General features: G+C 35.2%; 1 protein-coding gene across 2 annotated transcripts in view; it reads left to right on the forward strand.

Moving 5' to 3' along the window:
- TMTC2 (transmembrane O-mannosyltransferase targeting cadherins 2) overlaps positions 1 to 14169 on the forward strand; it is a 446864-nt gene that overhangs the window by 236573 nt on the left and 196122 nt on the right. For both annotated transcript variants that reach the window (XM_016923925.4, XM_016923926.4), the window contains one exon: positions 3169 to 3283. In XM_016923925.4, the coding sequence (XP_016779414.2) occupies positions 3169 to 3283 (115 nt within the window). The remainder of the gene's footprint in view (positions 1 to 3168; positions 3284 to 14169) is intronic.

A 14169-nucleotide genomic window follows, 5' to 3' on the forward strand; every position in this document is an offset into this window, starting at 1 on the left:
ATGGATACCTTTGAGGGGCTCAAGACTACAGTGGAGGAACGAACTGCAGAGGTCTTGAAGAGAGCAAGAGAACTAGAATTAGAAGTGGGCCTAAAGATGTGACTGAATTGCTGTAATCTCATGATAACGTATTTACAGATGAGGAGTTGCTTCTTATGGATGAGCAAAGAAAGTGGTTTCTTGAGGTGCAGTCTACTCCTGGTGACCATGCTGTGAACATTGCTGAAATGACAACAAAGCACTAGAATGTTATATGATCTTAGTTGATAAAGCAGTTGCAGGGTTTGAAAGGATTGAGACTAATTCTGAAAGAAGTTCTATTATGGATAAAATGCTATCAAATAACATCACCTGTTACAGACAAGTATTTCATGAAAGGAAGAGTTAATTGATATGGCAGACTTTATGTTGTCTTATTTTAAGAAATTGTCACAGCCACTCCAACCTTCAGCAACCATCACCCTTACCAGTCAGCAGCCATCAGCGTTGAGGCAAGACCCTCCACCAGCACAAAGATTAAGACTCACCAAGGGCTCAGATGATTGTTAGCATTTTTTAGCAACAAAGTATTTTTTAATTAAGGTATACCATTGTTTTTTAGACATCATGCTATTGCAAACTTATTAGACAACATTATTGTGTAAATATAACTTTTATACACACTAGAAAACCAAAAAAAAATTATGTGACTGACTTCATTGTGATATTCACTTTATTGTGGTTGTCTGGGCCTAAACCCACAACATCTCCAAGGTTTCCCTTTATATGTCTGTTGCCAACAAGAGAAGCACTTATTAGTTTATTATTTATTTGAGATATAAGTATCTAAAGAAATCAATTTATTTCACTGGAAATAATGCCTTAAAATATTCAAAGGTATGTCTTTGCTATTAGTTTTTTTTTAAATCATCTATATTCTAGGACTACTATCAAAATGGGATACCATTATAATGAGGATTTCCTGGTGCTTAAATTAACATTTGAATGCATTTCTCAGAGAGATTCCAATGTAAATATATTCTCATTTAGTAATCACACAATCAGAGCAGAACTTTGGGAGGAATAGGGGTTTAAAAATTGCGTAATTATTAGAAATTTCCATAGAGGGATATCTTATTAATTTGTGGTACATATAGAATACCTATGATATCACGCCTATTATGTTTGAAGATAATTATAATTTATTTTACTAGTAGTTTTATTTTACTGGTAGTTTTAGTAGTTTAATTTGACAATATTTTACAGTGTTTTGTCTTTTAATTTAAAGGATACAACTTTCTATGGACTCATAATGCCAAGGCCTATGTGAATGTTGGTTTGCAGTGAAAGATGAAATGTGGTATGAAAATGTTAGGCAGAGGGGAGAAAAAGTTTGGAAACAGCCAGTGTCGGATTAGAGTTTTTGCTATAACACTTCAGTATTAACTTTACAAATTCTTTAGTGCCTCTGTCTCCTCAGCTGGGGAATGGGCACTTATGTATGGAACTGTGTTGAGAGCTTGGTGAGATGATATATGTCAAGTGTGTGGCATGGTACATGGCACTATTAGCTGTCGCATAATTGTGAGTTCAATGCCTTTCCTCTGTTTTCCATCGGAAGCAAAGAAGGTATATGACTTTGCAAACATGAAGGATTAGTGTTCTCTGTAGATAACATAAGGGCATAAAGTGTATTGTATTTAATGTTATTTTTGTAAGAAATGCTTAACTATTGTAAATTGTAAAGAGTATCAAACACAATAATATTAATGATAATAGCAATATTTATTGAGTGTTTACCATGTTTCAGGCACTGTGTTTGTTTTTTGTTTTGTTTTGTTTTATTTTTTTGAGAGAGGGCCTCACTCTGTCGCCCAGGCTTGAGTGCGGTGGCGTGATCATGGCTCACTGTAGCCTCGACTCTATGGGCTCAACTCTGTGGGCTCAAGCGATCATGACATCTAACACGCCAAGCTAATTTTTGTATTTTTTTGTTGAGACGAGGTTTCACCATGTTGCCCAGGCTGCTCTCAAACTCCTCTTGAGCTCAAACAGTCCACTCGCCTCATCAGCCTCCCAAAGTGCTAGTACAGGTGCAAGCCATCGTGCCCAGCCTCAGACACTGTCTTAAACAGCTTGTTTATATTAACACACTTCATCATGAAACAGATGAGACACTATTTTCCCACTTTACTGATAAAGTAAACTGAAGCACAGGAGTTTTAAATTTCTTAGAGGCACACAGGCAAATCTGAGATTGAAAGATTCTGTGCTCTTTTTTTGCATTAAAATTGATAACTCAAAACCCTTTCATTTTTCAGGTACAGTCAGTAGTCACCCAACTAAATATATCTCAACACACATGACCCTTCTTCTCATGCTCATCATTTGCTGGGGGACTCTGCTTTCAGGACTCAATACCCCATCTCCTTGTGGGAAGTAAGAAGGCAAGAAAAGAAGCCAAGGTTGAGGGCAAGGTTCATTGGAGAGCCGTACTATGGGGGCAATTATTGGTGCTGTGCCTTTTGTTATTTTTAATATTGAAAAATTACTATTATTTGGGGAGAACAAAGGGTACACAGAAAATATATTTAATTTTCAACATGATTAAGTGTAGAAATAGCGATTTTCAGGGAAGTGAGCTCATAAGCAGAAAGAGTATAAAAGAACATTGTATCTATAATGTTTTATTGATGTATTCTGATGCCTGGCAAGCTTCTTTATAGCTTTGATCTTGTTTAGTTTTTTTGCTTTTCATCTCCAGATCTTCTATGCCATTTATCAGTTTTTTCATACTTGAATGAAATATTTGTTTATTTTAAGATCATTTCTTGCAGTTTCTGGCCCAGTAAGTATACAATAATTTCAGACCATGAAGACCCCTACTGAAATCTGGAAGAGCATGAAGCCTTTGTAGGTGATCTTAAGATAACATTGTTCTTGGCCTTATGATGAACTGTATATGTATATCTGCTTTGAGACATAATAATTACTTTAATTTTTTAAGGCTTTGATTATATTTAATCTCCTGGCTTGATGAAATGTTAGAGTATAAAGGAAATACATTTTCCTTCTTAAAAATGTTTTATGATGGTTTTCTCTCCCTGTGGTACTTCCTGATGGCCTGATATTATGTCATGTATAATTGGATTGATGCTCAGTCCGAAAATTTCTTTTTCTTCTTGGCAGCATGGGGTAACCTTGGAAATGTTCTGAAGAGTCAGAGCAAAATTTCTGAAGCTGAAAGCGCCTATAGAAATGCTTTGTACTACCGCAGCAACATGGCTGACATGCTTTATAATTTGTGAGTATGCCTTGCTTCTCTGGTTTGGTTCGTCTTTGAAACCTGCAGTGAGAGGGACTATTGATTTAACTGCTGGAAATGGAGATGATGATAGCTATTGTCCTGAAATAGTCTTTTGGTTAATCATGCCTCTGAGACTATTAGGTGGATGGTGTTTGTGATTTCTTTGTTTCGGGCCACATCATCAATATTCATGTGTACTTATATGTTATGCCTGAATTTTTTGGAAGTAGTATGCCATGTAACATAAATATTGGTTTAAATATTTTTTTAGTTCTTAAAATGTTTCTTCCATTAATACTTAGATGAGTTCATAAAATAAGCCTGTTATGTATGAGAGTTATGCAAATCATGTGTTGATTATTAGCATTATTATTTTTTTGAGACAGTATCTCACTCTGCGGCCTAGGCTAGAGTGCAGAGACGCTGTCATAGCTTGCTGCAGCCTCAAACTCCTGAGCTCAAGCAATCCTTCTGCCTCAGCCTCCCAAATAGCTAAGACTGCAGGTGCCTGTCACCATGCCTGGCTAATTTTTAAATTTTTTTGTAGAGATGGGGACTCACTATATTGCCCAGACTGGTGCCTAACTCCTGGCCTGAAGCAATTCTCTTGCCTCACACTGCAAAGTGCTGGGATTATAGGTGTGAACCACTGTGCCCAGCCTTGATTATTAATGATAGATTTTGTCTTCCATTAAAAAAAAAATTGCTGTATCAAAGTATATATAGAATATGTGCTATACCAGAAAAGTGAGCGAGTAAGGTTATGGTTCTTTTTTGTTTTCCTCTTCATAGGCACTGATGATTATCAGTGAGGTTGGGATAGTTTAGAATGTTCTTCTATGTTGGGTTAGAAAAATCCCTAGGGGAAAAACTGGTTTTGTTCTTTGAGTGGACAGTCCTAGCTGGTACAACGAGATGTGAGTAGATAAATGCAAACCAAACTCAAATCTCTTCTTTGTCTCTTATATTTATGAGAACATTTTGTTTATAAGTAACAGAAATCCAGTTTAAGCTTGCTTGAACACACCAGAGAATGTATAAACTCCCCTAACTGGAAATTCCTGGGTTGACTAGATGCAGGCCTAGTTAGATCTAGTGCCTGATTGTGTTTCAGGAATGTTTCTCCATTTTGTGGCTCTGGTTTCTTCTGGGTTTGCTCCATTTTCTGTGGTACTCTATAACAATGGGAAAGATGATTCCTGTGTCTTTATAAACATAGATAGCATCCTTACTCTTCTCAATTTCAGAAGGAAAGAGAACTGTTTTGTCTCAGTGTCTGTATTAATCCTGGAAAAAGTTGTTGGACTGACCCTCCTGCAGTCCTGTGCCATCTCTTGGTTGAAACATTGAGTGATGTGGGAGGGGCAACGAGTCACTTCCATTGACAGCACCTCCAGAGTTGGAATGGAATGGAGGCAAAACAGTTCTCTATAGGAAGATGACTGATCCTAGGTAAAATAAGGTGCTTGCGGCTTGTGTTTAATAAATGCTGTGTGATACTGACAGTATCAAACTAATCTGTAAACTTTTAAAATGTGTATTTATGCTCTGGTTAGCTGAATCTTTTGTATTGGCTAAGTCTAAAGGCACAGATACTTAAAAAAATAACTAAAAATAAACAGAAAAAATCTAGATATTTAAGGGAAAGCAGACAGGATGAGCTCAGTTTAATTTTTTGTTCATACGTTGACTTCGTGTTTAACCTCGTAGGCTTTAACACTGGGATCTCAATCTAGTGGCCTGTGGTCTGAATTAGGTCAGCAGATATGTTTTGTGTCGGCTTTCACAGTGTGTAATTTTTTTCTTTGTCACCTGGAATTCTTTCACATGAAGCACACCTGCTCCAGCGCACTGTTCCTTCTACTTACTCCTCTTCTGTGTCCTGCTTCACCGTGTATCTTACCATCATCTTTGCTGAACTAATTTGAATTTGTATCTTTTTCTTTTCTTGAATGAAACTACATATCTAGGTACTCCTACAAAGGCTCAAGTCCTCTTCATCTAAATAGTGTTATATTACTATATTTTTTATTATTTTTATTTTATGAAAAAGAATCTTATGAGTTTAATGTATTCACACATATGTTCTTTACACTTTTTGCATCTGAAAGTGATGTCAAAGGGGGCCTCTTGCCTTGCAGTATGGGATATTACTTTTCTGGTTCCGATCCTTCATACATTTTTGGAAGAAAAGGAAACTGAACAATGAACACCTCTTCATTGAAATGTTTCTCTCTGTCTTATCCAATAGTCCCTGGTTAAAACGTTGCCCACCTCTTTGTGATACCTGTTGGACAAGGATTCAGAGTGTTTATCCAGGCTTATTCTTTACTGAGAAGAGAAATGTATTCAATTAGAAAATTTCACTTGACATGTAATTTTAAAATTACATCTTAGGACTGTCTGTCTGTGGATGCATATATAAGTCATGACAGCATATGAATTGACCTTCCCAAATCCTAGCGAAAAATCTGTACTGGAAAAGTGGTTATTGACAAGATCAGTTTTTCCCCGTAATTGTTGGAAATAGGTTATGTCATAAGTGCCCAATATAGTTCCACGATATTTTTTACTAATATGATGGGTCTTTAAACCACACTTATCTGTCACCCTAAACGGAGAAGCTTAAATTCCACAAGAAATATTGGCAATGATTGGAAAGTATTGGCTTTGACAGAATTCTGATATCAATAATTCTATTTTAAAATAGGTAAATTTTTCAGTCATTTTAAATCAAATATTTTAAAAATACACCAAGATAGATCCTTTGCAATATATAATATTATAAATATGTTTGGTATCATATTTATAGGAACAAACATTTTTTTCTACTTATTTGCATAGGTAGAAAAAAGAAAAGTTTTCTCATAGAAAGTTCAGAGACTGTTAAATAGTAAATTTTAGTTTTGAGATGTACCTAATTTTCTCTGGTGTACAGAAGTTAGTCCTTGTTCTATCTTAACTCCTAAAAGAGAAGGAAATTGCTTTGCTCAGTCTTTCTAGGACACATAACGTGATAATACCCCTTTGAGATAATAGCATGCATTAATCACTTGTCCTATCATCAGTTACAGTTATGTCTCTTAAAGATGTTTATGACAGAGGCCTAGAACAAACCTAGTTGTATTAATTGGCGTGGAATACCTACATTTGTTCATGCATTTTAGAAGCTTTAGGGAATCGTAAGCTTCTGTTAGGCCCTCAACATAACTTCTACATCTAAGTAGCACATAGGAATATTGTTATAGGTAAAGACAGAGGAAAAATACAAATGATCTTGGAAAATATAAAGTAAGCAATAGTATGAGTGATGTAGATTTATATCTGAAATTTAAGGAACATTACCTTATAAGATCATAAATAGTTGAGGACAGCTTTTTTCAGGAATGAAATCAAATTATATCCAAGAGGTATACACAAAGAGTTATATTCCATGTTTGTAAAATGATGGGATAATTTTAATTTTTTTTCTTTAGTAGCAGTAGCTTCAATTACCTCTGTGTGCTAAATGTTCTTCTTAGTTCTTTACATATGTTATCATAGCTTTTCTTCAAAGGAAATCTATAACACAAGGAAGCTGAGACTCAGAGGTAATGTGTCTAAGGTCACACAGAAAGTAAATAGAGGAGCCAATATATGAACCTAAGACATTCTGATTGTGTATCTGTGCAACACTTGTATTTCTTTTTTAATTTTTAAAATTATACTTTAAGTTCTGGGATACATGTGCAAAACGTGCAGGTTTGTTACATAGGTATACACATGCCATGATGGTTTGCTGCACCCATCAACCCGTCATCTACATTAGTTATTTCTCCTAATGCTATCCCTCCCCTAGCCCCCCACCCCTTGACAGGCCCCGGTGTGTGATATTCCCCTCCCTGCGTCCATGTGTTCTCATAGTTCAACTCCCACTTATGAGTGAGAACATGTGGTGTTTGGTTTTCCGTTCCTGTGTTGGTTTGCTATAATTATGGTTTCCAGCATCATCCATGTCCCTGCAAAGGACATGAACTCATCCTTTTTTATGGCTGTGTAGTATTCTGTAGTGTATATGTGCCACATTTTCTTTATCCAGTCTATCATTGATGGGCATTTGGGATTGTTCCAGGTCTTTGCTATTGTGAACACTGCTGCAATAAACGTATTTGTGCATGTGTCTTTATAGTAGAATGATTTATAATCCTTTGGGTATATGCCTAAATTGCTGGGTCAAATGGTATTTCTGGTTCTAGATCCTTGAGGAATCGCCACACTGTCTTCCACAGTGTTTCAACTAATTTAGACTCCACCAGCAGTGTAAAAGTGTTGCTATGTCTCCATATCCTTTCCAGCATCTGTTGTTTCCTGACTTTTTAATGATCGTCATTTTAACTGGCGTGAGATGGTATCTCATTGTGGTATTTCTTTAGGCAGAAATAAACCAAAGTTTTGGGAAAAAAGCCTCAATATATATGTTTCAAATTTAGAAAAAAATAACCTTTATATGTAGAAATAAAATATTTAGAATTAAATCTATTAGAGAATATAAGGTTTTAGTAACTGTTAGTGAGTTTACTGAACTCATGGTATAGAATTTTGGTAAAAAAAATATCACTGGGTTTGCATACCTGTGCTAAGAGCTGCCTTCAAGAAGAAAGTGCTACATAAGGCATTTTTAATTCTAAATCTATTAATTATAATATCATTTGATATCATTTGAATCCATGCTTACAGACAGTAGTTATATAATATGAAATTTAAACAGCACTTAATTCTATTCTTAATAACAATAGATATCATGCATTTATTGTACAGCCTTGTATTTAGCCTTTTATTCATGTTGTCAAATTTACTAAAATCTGATATTTCATTCAATAAATTATTAAGACCAGGTTTAACAGATTTGCATTATGATGTTGATTTGTCTTTTCATGTATAATACATTTTCAGAGACAAAGCAGATGAATCATGGTTCAGTGATTTACACAGTCAGATTTTATAAGTATAGAGTTCACTTTCCACCTCTTCGCTACACCACTCACTGCAATGTGAAATGTAATTGATTTTTAGACTAAGAAATAGTCAATGTCCTTTCGTTGTTGTTATGGATTTGTTTCGATCTGTTCCAAATGATATTTAAAAAGGTAATTCAATAGAACATTAAATATTGTATTAGGAATTAGATTTCAAAATGCAGATGAATTTAACATGCTATAATCAATTCTTGATTATCTTACCTAATGGAAGAATTATGTCTGTTGATGATAGAGATTTTGCTACTATAAGTTAATTGTCATTTTGTTCTGTGTTGTAAGAATCTTAGTAAATATCCAATCTGAGAAGCTAAGAAATGAGCAAGAAAATAAACTAAAAATTTAAGAGTAGAGAAAATATAAATAAATCAGAATGCAGAGAAACAATAGGAAGTAATGCATAATCTAAGATCTTGTTCTCTGGAAGATCAGCAGCTTTGGGTAAGGGTAACGTAGGGCAAAATAAAAAATGTCAAATATACAATTTTAAGAATGAGAAAAGTTATAACTGGATATATGCTTAAAATAATAAAACACTAATAATATATATGAAAATCATACGAATATATATATACTTCTTCTTGGAAAATATTAATGGTCAATATTGGCCCAAGAAAAGATGGGCAATCTCAATCAAAAACCTTGGAAAACTTTGGAAACAATATTAAGGAATTATCTTGACAAGGAACTAAGTCAGGCGTTTCACAAGTGAGTTCTGTCAAATCTTCGATGAAGTGATATTTCATGCAATAATTAGACTTCTTATGTATTTTTTATGAAGCTAGATAAAACTGATTGCAATGTATCTGACTAAATTTAACACACACACACACACAAGGACAACAACAACAACAAAACAGAACAAAAAGCAAATAAACAAGAACCATACAACCCACAAAAGGCCAGTTACACAACAAATATAAATGTATATACATGTCTTAAAATTAATATAATGGATGTAGCACATATTAAAGATTTAAATACCATTATCAGATAGGCTTTAGTCTAAGATTTGTGGTGGGATATTTAATATTACAATTAAATTACTATACTCTTTCAATTTAAGAAGTCAGAGGATGAAAAAAATATCATCTCTAGAAATGCCAAGAAGGCATTTGACCAGCAGCTGCCTTGGAAAGCAAACTTATAAATAAACTAGGAATAAATAAATAATTCTATATCATAATAAATATCTGTCAAAAGTTAGTAGTAATTACTACATTTAATGTTGAAGCATAGTGGTCATTTCCATTAATATTCAGCTTCTTGGGGTAGTGACATTTTCTTATTCATTATTGTATCCCCCATCCCTAGAGAATTTCCAATTGCACTGATTTTTTAAATAAGTTATGAAATCCATATCAGAGTAGAAAATATCCTATTTTTCAATAAGTGATAAGACTAGTAATGAGTATTAGGATAACCACATTCTTTGAACTATGTAAGTACATTTTGATCATTATCACTGTATCTGGCTTATTATAAAGAGCTTTCTTGAATTGGACATTTGTTGTTTCATTTTCTTGCAGTTTCAGAAACAAACACATTTATATTAGGGTTGACTCCTGTATTTGTTGTTTCCTAGGACTGCTATAATAAAAATACTACAAGGTACATAGCTTAAGATAGAAATTTATCATTTCACAGATCTGAAAACTAGAAATTCGAAGTCAAGGTGTTGGCAGGGCCATGCTCCCTCTGAAACCTGTAAAAGAATCCTTCCTTGCCTTTTTTTTTTTGTGGTTTCTTGGCAATCTTTAGCATTTCTTGGCTTGCAGCTGCATAATTCCAATCTCTGACTTCGTTGTCACATGATGTTGTCCTGTGTATTTCTATCTTCACATGGCCATCTTCTTAAAAGGACATCAGTCATATGGGATTGGGGCCTACGCATAATAATGAATTACATCTGTAATGATCCTGTTTCCAAATAAGGTCACATTCTGAAATAGTGGAGGTTAGGACTTCAACATATCTTTTGACGGGGTGAGGGGGACATAATTCAACCCATCACATTTCCTTACCTCCCTGTTAGTAGCTTCAGTGTAAAAGAGATAGGGCCCAGCCAGTAATTTTTAATGGGGAGAGTGAAAGAGTGGGACAGGTAAGACTCCTTTAAAAAGGTAACATTTTGAACAAATGTCAATTATGTGTGTGTGTGTGTGTGTGTATATGTGGATGTATGTGTGTGTATACATATATATATATATATATACACACATATATAATGATGCCAAGAAATCTCTTAGGGAGAGGTAGTTTAGGTTGAGACAGCAATGAAAGAAAGATGTGGTGAAGAATTGACACCATAGATTCAAACCTTTTTTTTTTTTAATTTTTTTTTTGAGACAGCCTTACGCTGTCGCCCAGGGTGGAGTGCAGTGGCGTGATCTCAGCTCACTGCAACCTCCACCTCCCAGGTTCAAGCGATTTTCCTACCTCAGCCTCCTGAGTAGCTGGGATTCAGATACCCACCACTACACCCGGCTAATTTTTGTATTTTTAGTAGAGACGGGGTTTCGCCATGTTGGCCAGGCTGGTCTCAAACTCCTGACCTGAGGTGATCCACCCACCTCAGCCTCCCAAAGTACTGGGATTACAGGCATGAGTCACTGTGCCCGACCTTTTTAGATTCAATCCTAATAAGGGTATGAGATGTTCTTGAAAATTCAGGGCCAGGTTTTGAGAATATTTGAGAGGTTAGAACGGTCAGAGATTGCAGAATACAATTGGTGAGACTACTTGACGTAGAGTTTAAAAACAGTTTGGCCTGTGAGAAGTGAGGACTGGTGGAAATGTGAGGAAAAGTAATACTTCAGGACAGGGTTTCCTACCAAGCTCCATAGTAGGGATATGTGTTGGGGATAGAGGGAGGTGTTTAGTTGATGCCAGGTAAGCCGATTGGTCTCCTAAAATAGATAATTTCAGAGAGATTATCAAGCAGGAGTGCCCAGAAGTGTTGGGCATGTCTGACAGAGCGAATGAGACTGAGAGATTTTGTTATAATGCTGTTGGCTTGAGGTCACCAGTGCTCTTGGTGTACAACTCAGCCGGCCCTTTACTAATTCCTGGAATGAAGTGGGGCAGCTTGCAGGTACCTGTGTTTTCATGTGGCAAGAGCAAGGCCTAATGCCTAGTATATAACGTTCATTTTGTCTTAATTGGTAAATATCAATTAATACACAAATATACTCTTGTGAAACATTCAAATAATAATACTGAAGAATATGGAGTAAAACATAGAAGTCCCTATTATTGCATTCCTCATGTCCTTTTCCTCCTCTAGTATAGATCTTACTACGTTTTTGGTAAGCATTTATACATGTGGTTATGTATACACTTTAAAGTTTTTTCCCCTGCATATATGAATCATTATTAATTTTTGACTTTTTTACGTGTGTGCAGATACGTCAGAATTCGTATAATCGTCTTCATTTTAAGTTGTTTATATTGGAGGTGTTAAGATCAACAACATTAATGAATGCTCAGTGGGATGATTTCAAAACTATATTGCTTCATTTTCCATTTTGCTAATTACAAGTGCAGTTGAGTAATTTTTCTTATGTTAATTGGCTCTTTGTAATTTTCCTGGGGATTTACTGTTTATATTTCTTGCCTAATTTTCTATTGTGTAGGCTTTTTTCTTTTTCTTACTGAGTCGTAGGGTTGAAAACTTATGTGTAAGCACACAAACCTATTTTGCATATATTTTCAACTAATTTTTAACATATCACTTTTACTTATAGCATTTAGTGTAACTTTAATTTCTATATAGAAAAAAATCCCTAAGTTCTCTAATTTAAGCCCTCTGTATTTTGTGTCTCTCTGAAAATGACCATTTGCAGCCTAATATGCTTTTAAATTTGATATTTTTGGGGTTTTAAAGTTATTTTTGCTTTTTTGTTTAGATCATCAGTCTACTCTGGATTCATTATTTTTTGTATTAAGGTATAATTTTTTCCAGTGAAAACTAAAATTCCCATTATAATTTATTGGATACTTACCTATCATCTAGAATAAATTTACCTAAAGTGGATAAGTTTACCTATCCAATTATTGGATAGCTACCTATCACTTAGAATAAATCCCTATATAAACACAGTTCATTGCTATGGACTCTATTCTGTTCTGTTGGTAACCCCTGTCAAGATCAAGTTGTTTCACCTACTATGATTTGTAGGAAATTTATATTTTAAAAGGCAAACCTCTCATCCTTGTTATTTGTTTCCCACACTTCTTGATTATTCCTGTGTGTTTTATCTTCAATGTGAACTTGACCCATAGACTTCTTAAGTTAACTGGAAGTCCAGTTAGGGTTTTCATTGGTTTTGCAGTGATTGTATATTAAAGTAAGGAGAGCTGACATTGTTATACTCTTGAATTTTCTCTTCCAGACACATGTATTTCTTTTTCTTTCTTTACTTTTTTTTTTTTTTTTTTTTTTGAGACAGAGTTTCGCTCTTGTTGCCCAGGCTGGAGTGCAGTGGCGCGATCTCGGCTCACAGCAACCTCCACCTCCCGGGTTCAAGCCATTCTGCCTCAGCCTCCGGAGTAGCTGGGATTATAGGCATGCGCCATCAAGCCTGCCTAATTTAGTATTTTTAGTAGAGATGGGGTTTCTCCATGTTAGTCAGGCTGGTCTCGAACTCCGGACCTCAGGTGATCCGCCCACCTTGGCCTCCCAAAGTGCTGGGATTACAGGCGTGAACCACCGCGCCCGGCCAGATACATGTATTTCTACATTTCTTTCAATTTTCAAGATTTATTAAAATTTTGTATTTGGTTCTCAAAGGTCTCACATATTTGAGGTTAATTTATTCTTAGTTTTTTAGAAATTATTTTTAATAATGAGAATTAGATTTTTTTCTCTTTTATTCTATTTTAAATTGGTCATTCCTGGTTATTTACATTTTTTCCTAGATATGCGTAATTTCAATTTTTTGCTGTTGTTTCTGTATCATAAATCTTACTTTCATTAGAAGGTTCTTTCTTGGAGTTTTCCCAAATATGTTTTGCTTTTTTTTTTTTCCTCTGGTGGGGCCTCTGCACATACTATTTGTGCTGCCTGCAACATTCTCTCTCTTTCCTTCCCCTTCTGACCTCTTTCCACCCCTTATGACATCTTTCTATCCTACCCCCCACCTTTTTTGCATAATACCTATACATCCTTTTTTTTTTCTCAGCTTAAGCAACACTTTCTGGGGAAGTTTCTGGATACCTCTCCCACTTTCAGATGTGAAAGCCTCCTAGATCTCACAAAGCCACTAATACTTGGCTCTTTTTAATCTGGATTGTGTTAACATTTGTGATAGTATGTACCTCTTTATATAAAGGAACATAGTATCACAAATGTTAACATGACCCAGATTATAAAGAGCCAAGTATTTATGGTATTTGTGATACCATGTCCTATAGCATATAAAGGAACAAGGTATCACAAAATACCATAATGGAGAATACATAAATACGATATAAAGGGAACATGATATCATATATATAAAGGGGAACATGGTGTCACAAATGTTAATATCCAGATTAAAAAGAGCCAAGTGTTAGTTGCATTGTGATATTTAGGAGGGAGATCTATCTTTCTTATATTTTTTTTAAAAGATGGGATCTCACTGTGTTGCCAGGCTAGATTTGAACTGCTGGACTCAAGTGATCTTCCTGCCTCAGCCTCCCAAGTAGCTGGGACTATAGGCACATGACACCACACCTGGCTCAGTGCCCATGTACCATTTTCCCCTAGCACTGAGCACAATACCAGGCACATAGGCTTCAAACTGTGTTTATGTTAATAAACTAATGAATGAATTAATAAACTAATGAGTTAAATCATGCATATGTTGATTAATAACCTAATGGACT

The sequence above is a fragment of the Pan troglodytes genome, chromosome 10 (genome assembly GCF_028858775.2).
Source record: "Pan troglodytes isolate AG18354 chromosome 10, NHGRI_mPanTro3-v2.0_pri, whole genome shotgun sequence".
Taxonomy (NCBI): domain Eukaryota; kingdom Metazoa; phylum Chordata; class Mammalia; order Primates; family Hominidae; genus Pan; species Pan troglodytes.